Raw genomic sequence first — 19,230 nt, 5'->3', positions numbered from 1 at the left:
TCACTTTATAAGACAAACTTTTTTTCCTCCAAAAGTGGGGGGGGAATGGCAGTGAGTCTTATAAAGCGATGGTTGACTCTTAACGTGGCTGACACAGATGTATCACCGGCCGCTATGTTGCACCAGTTACAGTGCGGCGATTCATCACTTACAGTGCGGGGAGGGAGGAGGGGCTGGAGGCAAGTCGTTATTTTAATGATAAAATGTTCTTCTATTTATTATATTTATCTGTTCTGTGCCATTAAGAAAATGGCAAGTTTTGTATTTTGTACTTTTGCAGTAATGCAAATAGAACGTGTCGGCAGATAAGAACCATTTGGCCCATCTAGTCTGCCCAATATACTAAGTACTATGGATAGCCCCTGGCCCTATCTTATATGAAGGATGGCCTTATGCCTATCCCATGCATGCTTAAACTTTTCCACTGTATTTGCAGCTACCACTTCTGCAGGAAGGCTATTCCATGCATCCACTACTCTCTCAGTACAGTAATACTTCCTGATATTACTTTTAAACCTTTGCCCCTCTAGTTTAAAACTATGTCCTCTTGTAGCAGTTTTTCTGCTTTTAAATATTCTCTCCTCTTACCTTCTTGATTCCCTTTATGTATTTAAAAGTTTCTATCATATCCCCTCTGTCTCGTCTTTCTTCCAAGCTATACATGTTAAGGTCCTTTAATCTTTCCTGGTAAGTTTTATCCTGCAATCCATGTACCAGTTTAGTAGCTCTTCTCTGAACTCTCTCCAAAGTTTCAATATCCTTCTGGAGATATGGTCTCCAGTACTGAGCACAATACTCCAAATGAGGTCTCACTAGTGCTTTGTAGAGCGGCATGAGCACCTCCCTCTTTCTACTGGTAATGCCTCTCCCTAAACACCCAAGCATTCTGCTAGCATTTCCTGCTGCTCTATGACATTGTCTGCCTACCTTTAAGTCTTCTGAAATAATGACCCCTAAATCCCTTTCCTCAGATACTGAGGTTAGGACTGTATCACTGATTTTATATTCTGCTCTTGGGTTTTTACGCCCCAGGTGCATTATCTTGCACTTATCAACATTAAATTTTAGTTGCCAGATTTTTGACCATTCCTCTAGTTTTCCTAAGTCCTTTTCCATTTGGTGTATCCCTCCAGGAACATCAACCCTGTTACAAATATTTGTGTCATCAGCAAAAAGACACACCTTACCATCGAGGCCTTCTACAATTTCGCTGATAAAAGATATTAAACAATATGGGTCCCAGAACAGATCCCTGAGGTACCCCACTGATTACAAGACCATGGTCTGAATATACTCCAAATTAGGTTATTTAATTTAGTAAAAGATGTTTTATTTTGAAAAACACTGTGCATTTCAGTTCTTGAGTTAAGCATAACTACATTTCAGCATCATCAGTAATTTCTGTGTGCTTTTGCTTGAAAATCCAAGCAAATACACCTCTAGCACAATTCTCTTAAAATATTGCATCGCATATCGTAATCGCAATTTTTAGGGCCCTAATCGCACAAAATTATATGGTGCAGGCTGCACCACAACCACATATGTAGAACTGCAATCATATACACTGATTTAGCACAAAGATATTGCAGTTTTGAAAATGCGTGAAAAAAGCAGCAAACCTAAAGTCTATACTATGCTTTGTATGATATTTAACAAGGACGAACATAAAAAGAGAAACTCACCTGCTGTACAAGGATATCCCCAACCTTCTGTATGATATAATTCCGATCACTGCCTTCTTCTAAAGACTCTTTACGTCGCTCTTTAAATCGGACAAGAAACTGCTCATGTAGCTCCAAAAGTTCATCCAGACATGGGAAGAGCTGGTGGACTTCTTTATTCCCATGCAGTTCTTCTCTCAGTGCTTGAGAGTACACTTTCAACATGATTTTCAGTGTTCGTACATGGTGCATTTCTGTCTGCATAAGTTCTGAAAACATGAAAAGGAAAGCTGCTGTATAAGCCATTTGTCTCATAGTTAATCCTTAAGAACAGATGGCACTTGTTTCCTCACCATAGATGACATCCTGTCTCTTGATGACCTCTTTCTTCTGCTTTTTGGCATATGGCGGCTCTACGGAACTACTCCAAGTCTCAAACTCAAATTCAACAGCATCACTTTCCAATTCAGCCCTCACAGAGGAATAAAAAGCATCTGAAATAAGGAGACAACAAGAGCCGGCGTTGCTCAATAAAGTCAAGATACTAATTAAGAAAGCTTGTAAATTCTAGAATTCTATGACAGACGGTAAAATTGATAAAGTCTTATAGATACAAACTATTTTACAATTTTTAGTACACTATTACATGAGCAGCATTACAGACAGCAACAAACTGCAAAACTGCCTTGGATAAGACTTTCACCAAAGCGAGCAGTATTAAAGAAGACCTGCCACCTCTCCAGACAAGTCTACGTTGGTAAATACTTGTATTCCCCATAAAATAACAGTTCTGGAGCATCTTTTCTCATAATTCAGTTTTATGCTGTTCCTCTGTTGTTCCCCCTGAACACTTATGAATAAATTGAATGTTCACCACTCCCTTTGTCAAAGAGGTTTGACAAACTGTGAAAGATGAATTGTTCTTTTATGAAGAATGCAAAGATTTACTAGGACAGACTTGTCAGGAGATGAGCCACATTGTGTTTAATGATCTACTGCTGATGACATAGGCAATTGTGATCAAGGCAGAGCAGGTGCAGGTCCAATTGCTGTTTTAGAAGTAGAACAGTGCTCACTAACAGCAGAGTTTACCAGCATGAGCAACTCTGAAGTATGGCGATGGAACTGCAACATCTGAGACAAAGGTCTTCTAATATGGAGGTGATATTATGCTGCTCCTCCCATAACTAAATCCACACTGTGTGTTATGAGCAACCTATATCTCTAACACTTACCTTCCACAAATACAGACTCTGTGGTAGATGGGGCCAGTGATACATTGTCCTCTGTGAAGATCCTCATCTTTGTAAAATTTGAGTCAAATTCATCCATTTCTGCTGCTGTTGAGCTGTCAAAGAATTAAGAAGAACACAACTTATAATAAGAGGCTCAGCACTGAGCCTCTACATAAAAGGAACCTACTCATAGAAACAGATTACTACTGGATAGAAAAGTACCTTTTCACCAGATTTTCTGCAGTATGCTTAAAGGGAACCTGTCATAAACTTTATGATGACCTCACTTAGGGCAGCATAAATTTGTGACAGAAACGCTGATTTCAGCAATGTGTCACTCATGAGCTAAAAGTAAGTGGTTGCCGAGAACCAGCATTATAACCATTGCAGCACAGGCCTTGAAAAGAGTCAAATCTACTTGAGAAGAGTCATGGTTATTCATAATCTGTCACCCATCTGCTGATGATTGGCAGTTCTCTACTAGAGAGAAAACTTGGTAGAAGACTGTCAGTCATCAACAGGTGGGCAGGGAGAGCAGAAATGTATGAATAACCATGACTCTTCTCAGGTGGCCGTGACTCTTTTCCAGGCCCAGTCTGCAATGATTGTGATGTTGGTTCTCGGCAACCACTTACTTTTAACTTATAAATGACAGACCGCTGAAATTGACTCGCTTGTCTCTACTTTATTCTACTGTTAGAATAGGCAGCATAAAGTTGATGACAGGTTCCCTTTAATATCAGCAGCACATTACAAAACAGATTAATACTGGATGAAGGACCATTTTCCCAAAACAGTTTTCCAAAAAGATAAAGCATGGACAGAGAAGCAACTAATTTATGACCCTTCATACAAAAGGTTATTATATAATTATTGTATATATTTCCTAGCATAAAGAAACCTCAAGTAACTTCCAAAATCACCCCAAAGCCACTGTGCTGTTCTAACATTACATTCCTTTTCTTATACTACACTCAGTGAAGTCTGAAGGAACCTAATCATCTCACCAAAAGACTGTACAAAAAAAATAAAAAGAGATGACAAAGACCTTACCTATTTCGGCTACCTGATGTTGCTTGTATTTCCACTCTTGAATTTCCTCTATTAGTGACAGTCATTCCGAGCCCCCGAGCCTGTACATGAGTCCCATCAAGCCCCACAATAGCAATGCGAGGATGATCCTTGAAAGAAGCTGCAACAGAGGCCAAGACTGAGTTGGAATAGGAGTAGCTGCCATTGTGCTGCAAGCCACTCTCTGCCTTTTGGCGCAAAGCAGAGAAAATACGAAATGTCAAGAGCTCATTTTCCAAGATAAAGTTTCGTCCCCATTTTCTTGGATAAGAGCTGTAAAATGAAATTCTAGAGGGAAATGTCTGACAGCCAGTTCCCTTGTCTCTTTTGAGGCTGGCATTGCCCATTCTGCTCCCTGTCTCTGGTCACCTCTAAATGCTCTGCAGTCTCAGGATTTCTATTGATAATTCTAGAAACCCCTCCTGATGTCTAACTAACTGTTATTGACCCAGCTTGCAAGGCTGGTAATTTCGCCTGGTGATGTTTGACAGCCTGTTGTATCTATGAGATAAATTACTTCAGCTCTCCTCTAAGGCAAGTGTGAACTGACAACCTTAACTGAAAATGGAACACGTGTAAAGCAGCTGTTCATTACCACAACCTCCTTTATGGATCTCTTATGTAAAAGTTGTCAGATGTAATAAAAGTTTAAATAAATATATACTATACAGTGAGTGAGGATGAGTATGTTTTTAGTTTCAACTCTCTATTTTCAACTCTCAATATGAATATATATTTTATTTTTATTTTTTTATTACACACACATCTAAAGCATTATTAGGAACACCATACTAATACGGTGTTCGACGCCCTTTTGCCTTCAGAACTGCCTTAATTCTACGTGGCATTGATTCAACAAGGTGCTGATAGCATTCTTTAGAAATGTTGGCCCATATTGATAGGATAGCATCTTGCAGTTGATGGAGATTTGAGGGATGCACATCCAGGGCCATCCCATTCCAACACATCCCAAAGATGCTCTATTGGGTTGAGATCTGGTGACTGTGGGGGCCATTTTAGTACAGTGAACTCATTGTCATGTTCAAGAAACCAATTTGAAATGATTCGAGCTTTGTGACATGGTGCATTATCCTGCTGGAAGTGGCCATCAGAGGATGGGTACATGGTGGTCAGAAACAATGCTCAGGTAGCCTGTGGCATTTAAACGATGGCCAATTGGCACTAAGGGGCCTAAAGTGTGCCCAGAAAACATCCCTCACACCATTACACCACCACCACCAGCCTGCACAGTGGTAACAAGGCATGATGGATACATGTTCTCATTCTGTTTACGCCAAATTCGAACTCTACCATTTAAATGTCTCAACAGAATTCGAGACTCATCAGACCAGGCAACATTTTTTCAGTCTTCAACAGTCCAATTTTGGTGAGCTTGTGCAAATTGTAGCCTCTTTTTCCTATTTGTAGTGGAGATGAGTGGTACCCAGTGGGGTCTTCTGCTGTTGTAGCCCATCCGCCTCAAGGTTGTGTTGTGGCTTCACAAATGCTTTGCTGCATACCTCGGTTGTAACGAGTGGTTATTTCAGTCAACGTTGCTCTTCTATCAGCTTGAATCAGTCGGCCCATTCTCCTCTGACCTCTAGCATCAACAAGGCATTTTCGCCCACAGGACTGCCGCATACTGGATGTTTTTCCCTTTTCACACCATTCTTTGTAAACCCTAGAAATGGTTGTGCGTGAAAATCCCAGTAACTGAGCAGATTGTGAAATACTCAGACCGACCCATCTGGCACCAACATTCATGCCACGCTCAGAATTGCTTAAATCACCCTTCTTTCCCATTCCGACATTCAGTTTGGAGTTCAGGAGATTACCTTGACCAGGACCACAACCCTACATGCATTGAAGCAACTGCCATGTGATTGGTTGACTAGATAATCGCATTAATGAGAAATTCAACAGGTGTTCCTAATAATTCTTTAGGTGAGTGTAAATATTATATATATATATATATATATATATACACACACACACATACATACACATACATAAACATACATATACACACACACACACACACACACACAGTACAGACCAAAAGTTTGGACACACCTTCTCATTCAAAGAGTTTTCTTTACTTTCATGACTATGAAAATTGTAGATTCACACTGAAGGCATCAAAACTATGAATTAACACATGTGGAATTATATGCATAACAAAAAAGTGTGAAACAACTGAAAATATGTCATATTCTAGGTTCTTCAAAGTAGCCACCTTTTGCTTTGATTACTGCTTTGCACACTCTTGGCATTCTCTTGATGAGCTTCAAGAGGTAGTCACCTAAAATGGTTTTCACTTCACAGGTGTGCCCTGTCAGGTTCAATAAGGCTACTTTCACACTAGCGTTCGATCGGATCCGTTCTGAACGGATCCGATCATAATAATGCAGACGGAGGCTCCGTTCAGAACGGATCCGTCTGCATTATATTGGCATATAAAAGCTAAGTGTGAAAATAGCCTTCGACGGATCCATCCAGACTTTCAATGTAAAGTCAATGGGGGACGGATCCGCTTGAAGATTGAGCCATATTGTGGCATCTTCAAACGGATCCGTCCCCATTGACTTACATTGTAAGTCTGGACGGATCCGCACGCCTCCGCACGGCCAGGTGGACACCCGAACGCTGCAAGCAGCGTTCAGCTGTCCGCCTGTCCGTGTGGAGGCGAGCGGAGCGGAGGCTGAACGCCGCCAGACTGATGCAGTCTGAGCGGATCCGCATCCATTCAGACTGCATCAGGGCTGGACGGAAGCGTTCGGGTCCGCTCGTGAGCTCCTTCAAACGGAGCTCACGAGCGGACAGCCGAACGCTAGTGTGAAAGTAGCCTAAGTGGGATTTCTTGCCTTATAAATGGGGTTGGGACCATCAGTTGCGTTGTGGAGAAGTCAGGTGGATACACAGCTGATAGTCCTACTAAATAGACTGTTAGAATTTGTATTATGGCAAGAAAAAAGCAGCTAAGTAAAGAAAAACGAGTGGCCATCATTACTTTAAGAAATGAAGGTCAGTCAGTCCAAAAAATTGGGAAAACTTTGAAAGTGTCCCCAAGTGCAGTCACAAAAACCATCAAGCGCTACAAAGAAACTGGCTCACATGCGGTCCGCCCCAGGAAAGGAAGACCAAGAGTCATCTCTGCTGCGGAGGATAAGTTCATCCGAGTCACCAGCCTCAGAAATCGCAGGTTAACAGCAGATCAGATTAGAGACCAGGTCAATGCCACACAGAGTTCTAGCAGCAGACACATCTCTAGAACAACTGTTAAGAGGAGACTGTGTGAATCAGGCCTTCATGGTAGAATATCTGCTAGGAAACCACTGCTAAGGACAGGCAACAAGCAGAAGAGACTTGTTTGGGCTAAAGAACACAAGGAATGGACATTAGACCCGTGGAAATCTGTGCTTTGGTCTGATGAGTGCAAATTTGAGATCTTTGGTTCCAACCATCGTGTCTTTGTGCGACGCAGAAAAGGTGAACGGATGGACTTTACATGCCTGGTTCCCACCGTGAAGCATGGAGGAGGAGGTGTGATGGTGTGGGGGTGCTTTGCTGGTGACACTGTTGGGGATCTATTCAAAATTGAAGGCATACTGAACCAGCATGGCTACCACAGCATCTTGCAGCGGCATGCTATTCCATCCGGTTTGCATTTAGTTGGACCATCATTTATTTTTCAACAGGACAATGACCCCAAACACACCTCCAAGCTGTGTAAGGGCTATTTGACCATGAAGGAGAGTGATGGGGTGCTGCGCCAGATGACCTGGCCTCCACACTCACCGGACCTGAACCCAATCGAGATGGTTTGGGGTGAGCTGGACCGCAGAGTGAAGGCAAAAGGGCCAACAAGTGCTAAGCATCTCTGGGAACTCCTTCAAGACTGTTGGAAGACCATTTCAGGTGACTACCCCTTGAAGCTCATCAAGAGAATGCCAAGAGTGTGCAAAGCAGTAATCAAAGCAAAAGGTGGCTACTTTGAAGAACCTAGAATATGACATATTTTCAGTTGTTTCACACTTTTTTGTTATGTATATAATTCCACATGTGTTAATTCATAGTTTTGATGCCTTGAGTGTGAATCTACAATTTTCATAGTCATGGAAATAAAGAAAACTCTTTGAATGAGGAGGTGTGTCCAAACTTATAACACACATATACAGTACAGACCAAAAGTTTGGACACCTTCTCATGCAAAGAGTTTTCTTTATTTTCATGACTATGAAAACTGTAGATTCACACTGAAGGCATCAAAACTATGAATTAACACAAGTGGAATTATATACATAACAAAAAAGTGTGAAACAACTGAAAATATGTCATATTCTAGGTTCTTCAAAATAGCCACCTTTTGCTTTGATCATCAAGAGAATGCACACACTTGGCATTCTCTTGATGAGCTTCGTGTATATAGCTTTTGAATCATTCTGACCATTCTCAATCAGTTGGCGAGATTTAGGAAATTGTCATTGTTGCCTACTTGCCTATAGAAATCAATCACATCGTTGCATGCTGGAAGAAAACATTGTGCCCTTTCTAGAATTACACTTTTCCTAACCGTAAAGGACACCTTTGAAAAAGCAAACTTGCTAAAATATATATATATATATATATATATATATATATATATATATATATATATATACACACACACACACACACACACATATACATACCCATATACACAGTTTCAAGAAAAAGTATGTGAATCGTTTGGAATGATATGGATTTCTGCACAAATTGGCAATACAATTTGATCTGATCTTCATCTAAGTCACAACAATAGACAATCACAGTCTGCTTAAAACTAATAACACACAAAGAATTAAATGTTACCATGTTTGTATTGAACACAACATGTCAACATTCACAGTGCAGGTGGAAAAAGTATGTGAACCCTTGGATTTAATAACTGGTTGAACCTCCTTTGGCAGAAATAACTTCAACCAAACGTTTCCTGTAGTTGCAGATCAGACGTGCACAACGGTCAGGGGTAATTCTTGACCATTCCTCTTTACTGAAGATCAGATCACATTTTATGACCAATTTGTGCAGAAATCCATATCATTCCAAAGGGTTCACATACTTTTTCTTGCAACTATATGTATATTAGCAGTTACCAGTCTGCAATAGTCATTCCTTCATTCATTTTTTTTCAAACCCTCTTGATAATGTAGTTTGCAACCTGCTCCTAGTTTCCAATATCTCATGTGGCTATGTATCAGCAATACATGCTGGATCTACTAGCTCTAAGGTATCAGCACAGCTTTATTCCTGTACCGATTACTCCTTCTACAGCCTATGAGGGATCTCATCTCACCTAGGCCTCATGCACACGTTGTTTTTCTCGGTCTCCGTTCCGTTTATTTGCGGATAGGATGGGGACCCAAAACTATGCTGATAGTTCATCAGTTTGTGTTCCGCGTCGGTTGTCCGTGTTTCCCTTCAGCAAAAAAAAATTGTGCATGCCCTACTTTTTTCACATTTGCGGACAAGGATAGGCATTTATTACAAGGGATCTGTGGGGGGAAAAAAAGGATCCTCCCAAAAAGATTTTTTTTTAGCAGACGCAAAAAACAACTGTGGTGTGCATGAGGCCTTATACAGTCAGCCAATGATGCTGAAGGGCATGCGATTCCCTATCCTCCTACAGAGTTTTCCATGTTTCCAGAGTTTTGGGCAGAAGGGATGCAAATGAGCCCTTAACAAGCTCCACTTGTAATGCCACCAGCTCCTTCATTGGGGTGGGTCATTTGCATCCCTTCTTCACAGAATTCCAGAGGAGCATATATGGCCTATAAGTCTCCTCATGCCGATTAAGGAATGAAGAAGTACGCCCCAAATCCTGACCCAAGTTTCCCACCTAGTTAAGCCAGTGCTCTCTGCTCTGCACTGCACTGATGAGGGGCAGTCGTAAAGTACGACACTATTAGCAAATCTGCCCGTGTCTCAATTTGCTGTAGAGGAGTCGATATCGAACAGTATGAAGTATTATGCTGCAAATCTTAACTGTAAAAGGTAGGCCAACCATTTTGCTTAAAACAAAACTATTCATTGCAAGAAAATTGCAATACTATGGGTCATTGAAAAGAATGAAAATCAGACTGGCTGCTTGCAGAGACTAAGGTTTAAGACCCTTTTGAAATATCAAAATGACCAAATGGAAAAAAAAAAAAAAAAAAAAACACAGTACCTTGCTGATATGACACAAGTGATATTTGACTAGGCGTTACTGGCTTGTGGGAACTGTCCTTCTGTAGAAGAAAAAAAGAGGTTGTAATGTTAGATTTTCGCATTAGGTAACCCATCTGTCATTCAAATCACAGTATCATTCGTACACAACAGCCATTAAAGGGGTTATCCAGATTGTGCAGTACATTGGGCACATAATCCTACCCTGGCGTTAGATCCTACAGCACATGTGTGAGTGTGAATCTCTCACTAGCGCTGTAGCAAGAGATTCAAAGCCATGCATGTACTTCGGGTTCTAACTCCAGGCTAGGATCATGTGCCCAATGTATACCGCGCGAGGTCGTGACACGGGATTGCAGTGCAACCTGGATAACCCCTTTACAGTAATCTATAGCACTTCAAAGTATTCAAAACTGATTTACCAAACTACGTAAAACACCCTTTAGGTGGAAATCCCTAAAAAGTGACCCCATTTTACAAACAAACTTTTGATACCCAAAACGATACTTTTGTACCGGATCGATCAGATACCGTGATTTGCTATTTTATGATACTAGGCTGTGCTAATTCACAGCCTAATATCAGTTAGGGGGCATGGCACGCTCCGCTTTCAGCGCGCACCATGTTCTTCTCAGCAGCACAAAGGAGAAGGAGTCCCTTCCTCTCCACTGTGACGTTGCTGCAGCTGGCCACCAATGAGAGGCACCTGAGGGTTTAATTAACGCAGTTCAGCGGGATCCCTGTCATTGAGGACAGGTGCTGGCTGTATGATATGGCCAACAACTGATGCCCACATTTGTATTAATGGGTTAATAATATTCATTGGTGGCACAGTGAGACCACCTCCCCAGTACTATAATCATTGGTGGTGCAGTGCACCCCCTCCTCCCAGTATTATATTAATTGGTGTGCAGTGGCCACAGGATCCCCTCCTCCGATCAGTTACCATGGCAGCCAAGACGCTATTAAATCCATCCATGGCTGCCATGGTAAGGTCCCTGCTGCTGTGTGCACAAAGCACAAGGCAGCAGGGACAGTGTAAAGTCCTATTCGCCCTAATAGACCAGGGTTCTAGCCCCTAAGGGGACTAATAGTTGATACAAAATAAATAAAGTAAATAAAAAATAAAAATATTAAAAGTTTAAATCACTCCCCTTTTCCAATTTTACATATGAAATATTAAAATAAAAAATAACATTGTTGAATGGGGAGCAAGTGCGTTAAATTTGATGTTATCGCACATCATGGCGAAGAACTCTGAGGATAATAAAAAAAGAATCGTCGCTCTACATAAAGATGGCCTAGGTAATAAGAATATTGCCAACACCATGAAACGGAGGTGCAGCACGGTGGCCAAGACCATACAGCGGTTTAACAAGACAGGTTCCACTCTGAACAGGCCTCACCATGGTCGACCAAAGAAGATGAGAGCACGCGCTGAGCGTCATATCCAGAGGCTGTCTTTTCAAAATAGACATATGAGTGCTGCCAGCATTGCTGCAGAGGTTAAAGTGGTGGGGGTCAGCCTGTCGGTGCTCAGACCATACGCCGCACACTGCATCAAATTGGTCTACATGGCTCTCGTCCCAGAAGGAAGCCTCTTCTAAAGATGATGCACAAGAAAGCCCACAGATGTGCCCCATATGTTTAACCCAAAGTGTTAGAGAGGGTGGCCACTCCACCATACAGACTGACAATGTGACACAGACAATATGTCAAAGCGGCTCGCTTATGCCACCGAGCAGCAACCACACTGGCTGGCTACCCTCTCTAACACTTTGGGCTAAACATATGGGGCACGCAAGTACCTTTTGACAATTATTGGTTGAGTAATATCCAATTTGTATCCTACAGGCCCTTCTAAAAAAATTAGCATATTGTGATAAAGTTCATTATTTTCTGTAATGTACTGATAAACATTAGACTTTCATATATTTTAGATTCATTACACACCAACTGAAGTAGTTCAAGCCTTTTATTGTTTTAATATTGATGATTTTGGCATACAGCTCATGAAAACCCAAAATCCCTATCTCAAAAAATTAGCATATCATAAAAAGGTTCTCTAAACGAGCTATTAACCTAATCATCTGAATCAACTAATTAACTCTAAACACCTGCAAAAGATTCCTGAGGCTTTTAAAAACTCCCAGCCTGGTTCATTACTCAAAACCGCAATCATGGGTAAGACTGCCGACCTGACTGCTGTCCAGAAGGCCATCATTGACACCCTCAAGCAAGAGGGTAAGACACAGAAAGAAATTTCTGAACGAATAGGCTGTTCCCAGAGTGCTGTATCAAGGCACCTCAGTGGGAAGTCTGTGGGAAGGAAAAAGTGTGGCAGAAAACGCTGCACAACGAGAAGAGGTGACCGGACCCTGAGGAAGATTGTGGAGAAGGACCGATTCCAGACCTTGGGGGACCTGCGGTAGCAGTGGACTGAGTCTGGAGTAGAAACATCCAGAGACACCGTGTACAGGCGTGTGCAGGAAATGGGCTACAGGTGCCGCATTCCCCAGGTCAAGCCACTTTTGAACCAGAAACAGCGGCAGAAACATCTGACCTGGGCTACAGAGAAGCAGCACTGGACTGTTGCATGTCATTCGGAAATCAAGGTGCCAGAGTCTGGAGGAAGACTGGGGAGAGGGAAATGCCAAAATGCCTGAAGTCCAGTGTCAAGCACCCACAGTCAGTGATGGTCTGGGGTGCCATGTCAGCTGCTGGTGTTGGTCCACTGTGTTTTATCAAGGGCAGGGTCGATGCAGCTAGCTATCAGGAGATTTTGGAGCACTTCATGCTTCCATCTGCTGAAAAGCTTTATGGAGATGAAGATTTCATTTTTCAGCACGACCTGGCACCTGCTCACAGTACCAAAACCACTGGTAAATGGTTTACTGACCATGGTATTACTGTGCTCAATTGGCCTGCCAACTCTCCTGACCTGAACTCCATAGAGAATATGTGGAATCTTGGGAAGAGAAAGTTGAGAGACGCAAGACCCAACACTCTGGATGAGCTTAAGGCCGCTATCGAAGCATCCTAGGCCTCCATAACACCTCAGCAGTGCCACAGGCTGATTGCCTCCATGCCACGCCGCATTGAAGCAGTCATTTCTGCAAAAGGATTCCCGACCAAGTATTGAGTGCATAACTGAACATAATTATTTGACGGTTGACTTTTTTTGTATTAAAAACACTTTTCTTTTATTGGTCGGATGAAATATGCTAATTTTTTGAGATAGGAAATTTGGGTTTTCATGAGCTGTATGCCAAAATCATCAATATTAAAACAATAAAAGGCTTGAACTACTTCAGTTGGTGTGTAATGAATCTAAAATATATGAAAGTCTAATGTTTATCAGTACATTACAGAAAATAATGAACTTTATCACAATATGCTAATTTTTTGAGAAGGACCTGTATATCAACATACATATATATTCTTTTTCCGCCACTAAGTTTGGGGGGTTGCGTTTGCTCACTAGCCCAAACGTATTATTGTTTATTTTTTGCCGAATGACCAATCGGTATTGACAAAATTGCTGAACATTAGGTCGAAAATTCTCTGATGAGCCCATTCCATGTACTGGGCGAAACGTGTTGGAATGAAGGGACCTATACTCTGTATGTGACTATCTTTGGAAATTGGATCCGATATTGCAGAAATTACATTGGGCATCTATTCATTCATTGTTTTGTATTCAGCAACTATTCATTTTGATGTACTCAGCAGCACTGATTTATTATTTTGATGTACTCAGCCTTCATTATTTTGTGTATTTAGAGTAGGTCATTGAATAGGGCCATTCTATGGCACCTTATCTTGGTCTGCCTCTATAATCCATCTTTAGGGCCATCCAAAGGCTATTAGGAGGTTCCTGAATACGGGATCGCCCCTATTGGGCGGCTATAGGCAGGGCTATATAGTATAGGGTGAGGATAAGGGAAAGGCTCCCATTTGACCACCATTACCCTTCATTAATTAGGGTCAGGTTCTTGACGGGGCCACCCCTTGCGGGGAGAGGACCCCGTGTTAGGAGGTTACCTTAGGGATTAATAGGCCAAGTAGGGCATTAACAGGGACAGACTTTCCCTGTGGCCCTTTGGCACCAAGGTACAACCGATTGAAGGACGCCTCCCCCCCCCCCCCCCCCCATGGATTGGACTACAGGGTCCTGACGTTTACTACTGGTAAGATCTCCCCTTTTTCCATCGCCTATTGGCATATAGGTACACCGCCATAGTCTTTATACAGTGTCTATTTGTTGGTCAGCTCCACCTCCGCCCCATATTCAAGGGTAGTAGTGGATGTGACCGTCAGGTGACCTATCAACGTAGGTCCCTTGTCGATGTTTGTACAGTTTGTCTGGTAGGGGCTTTCTCTTCCCAATTTTGGGATCTTAATTGTCCTAATTAACTCTAGGTTTTAACACTTTACTGCCCATTATTTTTCACATATCTCTCGTTACAGAGCAGTACACCCTGGGAGGTTGCTTCTGCACCTTCTCCCCTCAGGGACAACCTTTTTCATTTTTTGGGATTACACATACAAATGTAAAAGAAACGGGTCAGTAGGAGGGACATTACCTGGCACCGTGTGGAGCTGAAACCAACACTGCTGTCTGTGCTCTCCCATCCATTCACTGGGCAGCAAAGCTTGACATATTAAGCTACATGCTACACTGGTTTCTCACTGAAGTTCTTTCCCATATGACAAGACTCAGATCTTTCAGACAAAATTAGATTTCATGGGACGAGAAGCACGTAATATGTGCACAGCAAATATGCCATAACATGTCCCGCATGTGTAACTCTCTGCCAGAATTGAAGGGGTTGTCTGGGCTGTACATACTGATGAAAGGTCCTAATATCAGATCAGCAGTGGTCGAGACACAGCACCCTACTTATCAACTGTTTGGCTCAATGGGGGACGAGCTGCTTTAAATCGAGCATGGTCTCTACAAAATGAATGGAGTGGTGCATCTGGCTGCACCTGTTGGGTTCATTTACAGGTCCCTCTTTGCTGGCGGAGAAAGAGCCTAATCTATGACTAGGCTCTGGCTTCATCATAAATTAGGTGTACTGCCCTAATTAGGCATGCTGCATAAATTAGGTGTACTACTCCAGCACCTTACTAGTAGTTTTCACTCTGCTCTCACGCCCGTTTCCAGATAGTAAATCTAGGCAAGCTATAGCGAGCAAGGTGCAAAATGCCTCTGCGACGAAATATTGCTGCATGGGCAAAGAAAAAGTCGCCAAGAACAGACGTTAAGCGACCCCAATGTTTTATTTCTGACATCTGCTGTATATCACTGGGTGTGCAGGTTGTTGGAAGCCCACTGATCTGATATTAATGACCTATTCTGATAAGGTCACCAATAGCTACAGATTGGAAAACCCTTTTAAAAAAATAGAGGTCTAAAGAATACCAAAGAAAATACCTTTGTTTTGCTGCTGGTGCATTCAGGTAATAAAGCCTTACAGTTTTTATGGACATTTACAGCACAATCTGTAAAAAAAAAAAAATAACATTCATAACATGGGAATGACAACTGCATGATTTGGAGAATATAAAAGATGAGAGCGTACAAAAAGTTAAGCAAGCTAGCATGTGTAAGTAGCCAGTTAGCAAGCCCGGTGAAAAAGCAAGCATGCATTAGGATTCAGCAAGTGGGCGAGAGAAGAAAGCTAGCATGTGTTAGTAGCCAAACAAGCAAACACTGAGGACAAACAGAAGACAAAGAAAAAATACTCGGGTATCAAAAAGATATAAAAGGTCCATTAGTACCAAAAACCAAAACCTAAAATCCACTAGAAACAGTTCTCAGTTCCAAACTGATCCCCCCCTCCTACAAGTCTTTTGTGAGAATATGACTCATTGTGCAGGTAGGTGACAAGAGCTTGAGGAAGTAAAATAATGGTTTTATAGAACTGCAACTCTTTACAAAGTGCAGCAAGAGAAATAAGGTCAGATATGAAACCAGCTTGCCTTGAATGTCATGTGAAAAATATCAGCCAAGTCAGAAAAACACACAGAAGCACGTCTGGCCAACGTCCACATTACTACAGTCATATTTTCACATATAAGGCTTTGTTCACAGTAGCGTTACAAAATCTGGTAGGCTGTTCTGGCCGAGGAACAGACTGCTGGAGTTCACTGTATCTGGAATCGCCGGATCCCCATCAACTACTCAGGGATCCAGCTGATTTTGGCCAGACAAAAAGTTATGCATGCTGGATTTCTACGCAGGCTTAAAGAGGACTTTTCACCGATTATGACATTGTGAACTAAGAATACAGACATGGAGAGCGGCACCCGGGGATCTCACTGCACTTCCTATTATCCCTGGGCGCCGCTCCGTTCTCCTGCTATGCCCTCCAGTATCTCTGCTCACTAAGTTATAGTAGGCGGAGATCTCAGTCACTATATTATGGTAGGCGGAGTCTGCCCTTGTTCTGCTGTAGTGCTGGCCAATCGCAGCACAGAGCTCAAAGCCTGGGAGGTTATTTTCTCCCAGGCTGTGAGCACTGCAATGCGATTGGCCAGCGCTACAGAAGAACAAAGGCAGACTCCGCCTACTATAACTTAGTGGCCAGAGATACCGGAGGGCATAGCGGGAGAACGGAGCGGCGCCCAGGGATAATAGTAAGTGCAGTGAAATCCCCGGGCGCCGCTCTCCATGTCTGTATTCTTAGTTCACAATGACATAATCGGTGAAAGGTCCTCTTTAAAGCACTTCTCTGAGCTTTCATTAAAATCCCACTGTGTGCTGACCTGTGGAAGGAAGATTGGTTCCCGAGTCTTGCTGCTCAGCTACAGATACAGTATAACTGGACAGGACCTGATTGGAAGAGCCCCCAGCCAGCATGTGCGAAGCAAAGGTGTTGGTGCAACGGAGAGGTAAGTACTGAGAAGACTTTCTTCCCTCCACAGGTTAGCACATAGCAAAATTTTCGAGAAAGCCTGGAGAACCCCTGTAAGCCTATATGTGAATATTTTATGTAATTCTATTGGTCCTCTGGGTATCATTTTGAAGACACTCCATGTATTGTACTTCCTGCCCTGGCTCATTAACGTCCTACTCTTAGCACTGGACTCAGTGAGGCAATTCACTCCAACGAGAGAGAGAGGTGGTAAAAGTGACTCATTTAGAGCGTCACACATTAAAATGAGGGCATCTTTATTTGGGCTTATAAAAAGAACAATAGAGCCATCATACTATTTTTCTAATTCTACACCTACTATTATACTTGCAGATAACATTTTCCCCTTACAGCAGCAGTAAAGTGCCAATGAGTTAACTGATTACCTAGACTGGCCTTTTACTGTGGTTTTATATTTCCCTCTGTGCTGCAGTAAGAATCAGCTAATTTATGACAAGGCATGCACTTAATCATAAATTAAGCAAATCTAATGCAGTCCGTGCACCTGGAGAGGAATACCACTCCAGCCCCTGGCTAGAGTAGTTTTTGGCCAACATTTATACCTAAATATTAGTACATCTGTCGTGGCTGTATATCCAGCATGGCCTCACTGGCGTTAAGCTGGTCACGTGACTAAATATTGTCGCATAGCCTGTTAAAAAAGGAACTTGAGACAATTTTATGACTAACAGTCGCAAGTCCCTTAAAAAATGACCCCTAATAATTGTATTTTCAATGGTACAGTACTAATAAAAGTGAAAATTAAAGACAGCTAAAATACTATTAAAAAAACTGTTTACTCTGTATATTGAGTTTTAAAGAAGGACCTGTCACCTTTCCATGATAACTAATTGTTTTCCACGTGAAATTAAAATTCTCGAGCATTTATTCTTACGACTATGTTTTGCCAACCTTGCAAGAGGTTTATGGATAGAGGCACAGATAGGAGTTACCAGTCGGGCAGTGTCCCTACACAGTCTGGCATTGTCCAATCAATGCTGCCAGTGGTAAACTTCAACTGTTACCAACCAAACCGGTAAACCCTGTGTCCCCCCAACAATGTCTGGGGTCTGATACAGAGAATACTTACCTGGTCCCCACACCTGTGTCCTTCCGGATCCCTCCATGGCCATCGCTGCATCTCCCTGTGTAGATAACAACCAGGGGCAGGGGCAGGCATGGGAGGCGCAACCAATAGCAGGTCGCGACCTGCCCCCAGCTGATGTCACCCAAGGAGAGCAGGTCACTGACACAGTATGCTATTGGCTGCATCATCGGATGTTGTGATCTGCAAGACGGAAAGATGCAGCGTCGGCCGTGGAAAGATCCAGGAGGACACAGGCATCAGGGACCAGGTAAGTATTCTCTGTATTAAGGGCCCGTTTTACCGGTTCAATCCATAAACTTCTAGAGAATAAGAGAAAAACAGCATAAGGGCTCATGTATACAAACTTATTTTCTTTACATGTCCGTTCCGTTTTTTTTTTGGGGGGGGGGGGGGGTTGTGGACTGTATGCGGAACCATTCATTTCAATGGATCTGCAAAAAAAACTGAAGTTGCTGTAAAGTTAGTGTGCATTCTGTTTCCGTATTTCCGTTCTGCAAAAAAAATAGAACATGCCTATTATTGTCCGCATCACGGACAAGTATAGGACTGTTTTATTAGGGGCAAGCTGTTCCGTGCTGCAAAATACAGAATGCACATGGACGCAAAAAAATGGAACCGCAAAATACATATGGTCGTGTGCATGAGCTCTAATATAGAGTCTTAAAGGGAGTCTTTCACCTAAACTGACCATTATGGAACACCAACACCATGATCTGCATTATAGTCCCTATATAAGAATGCTACTTACCGTATAGCTGTCCGTCGCTTATTTTGGTTAAAAAAACAATTTTATGCAATATATTAATTAAGTTCAGAAGGTGCCTAGAGGCGGCGTTCAATCAGTCGGTGCATAGGCCCCTCTTCATTTTCGCACATGCGCATTAAACACTCTTGTGCCTCTGCCCATAATGGGGAATGAAGTGCGCAGGCGTGGCGAATCTTGTGAATGGCGCTGGATTTCTGAAGAATCTAGGGCGGGCCAGAGGGGTGAAAGGGGAGGAGTTTCATATAAAAAGAGTGACGAG

At 42.4% G+C, this 19,230-nt stretch overlaps 1 protein-coding gene across 2 annotated transcripts in view; it reads right to left on the bottom strand.

Annotated features, from left to right (window-relative positions):
- ARHGEF18 (Rho/Rac guanine nucleotide exchange factor 18) overlaps window positions 1-19,230 on the bottom strand; it is a 534,361-nt gene that overhangs the window by 65,353 nt on the left and 449,778 nt on the right. For both annotated transcript variants that reach the window (XM_044305773.1, XM_044305780.1), the window contains 6 exons: window positions 15,615-15,682; window positions 10,176-10,236; window positions 3,950-4,088; window positions 2,897-3,009; window positions 2,015-2,155; window positions 1,683-1,930 (listed from right to left, as the gene is read on the bottom strand). In XM_044305773.1, coding sequence (XP_044161708.1) covers window positions 1,683-1,930; window positions 2,015-2,155; window positions 2,897-3,009; window positions 3,950-4,088; window positions 10,176-10,236; window positions 15,615-15,682 — 770 coding nt within the window. The remainder of the gene's footprint in view (window positions 1-1,682; window positions 1,931-2,014; window positions 2,156-2,896; window positions 3,010-3,949; window positions 4,089-10,175; window positions 10,237-15,614; window positions 15,683-19,230) is intronic.

Source organism: Bufo gargarizans, chromosome 1 (genome assembly GCF_014858855.1).
Source record: "Bufo gargarizans isolate SCDJY-AF-19 chromosome 1, ASM1485885v1, whole genome shotgun sequence".
Classification (NCBI taxonomy): Eukaryota; Metazoa; Chordata; class Amphibia; order Anura; family Bufonidae; genus Bufo; species Bufo gargarizans.
The sequence above is the reverse complement of the archived record's forward strand: the minus strand, read 5'-3'. Positions and strand labels throughout refer to the sequence as shown.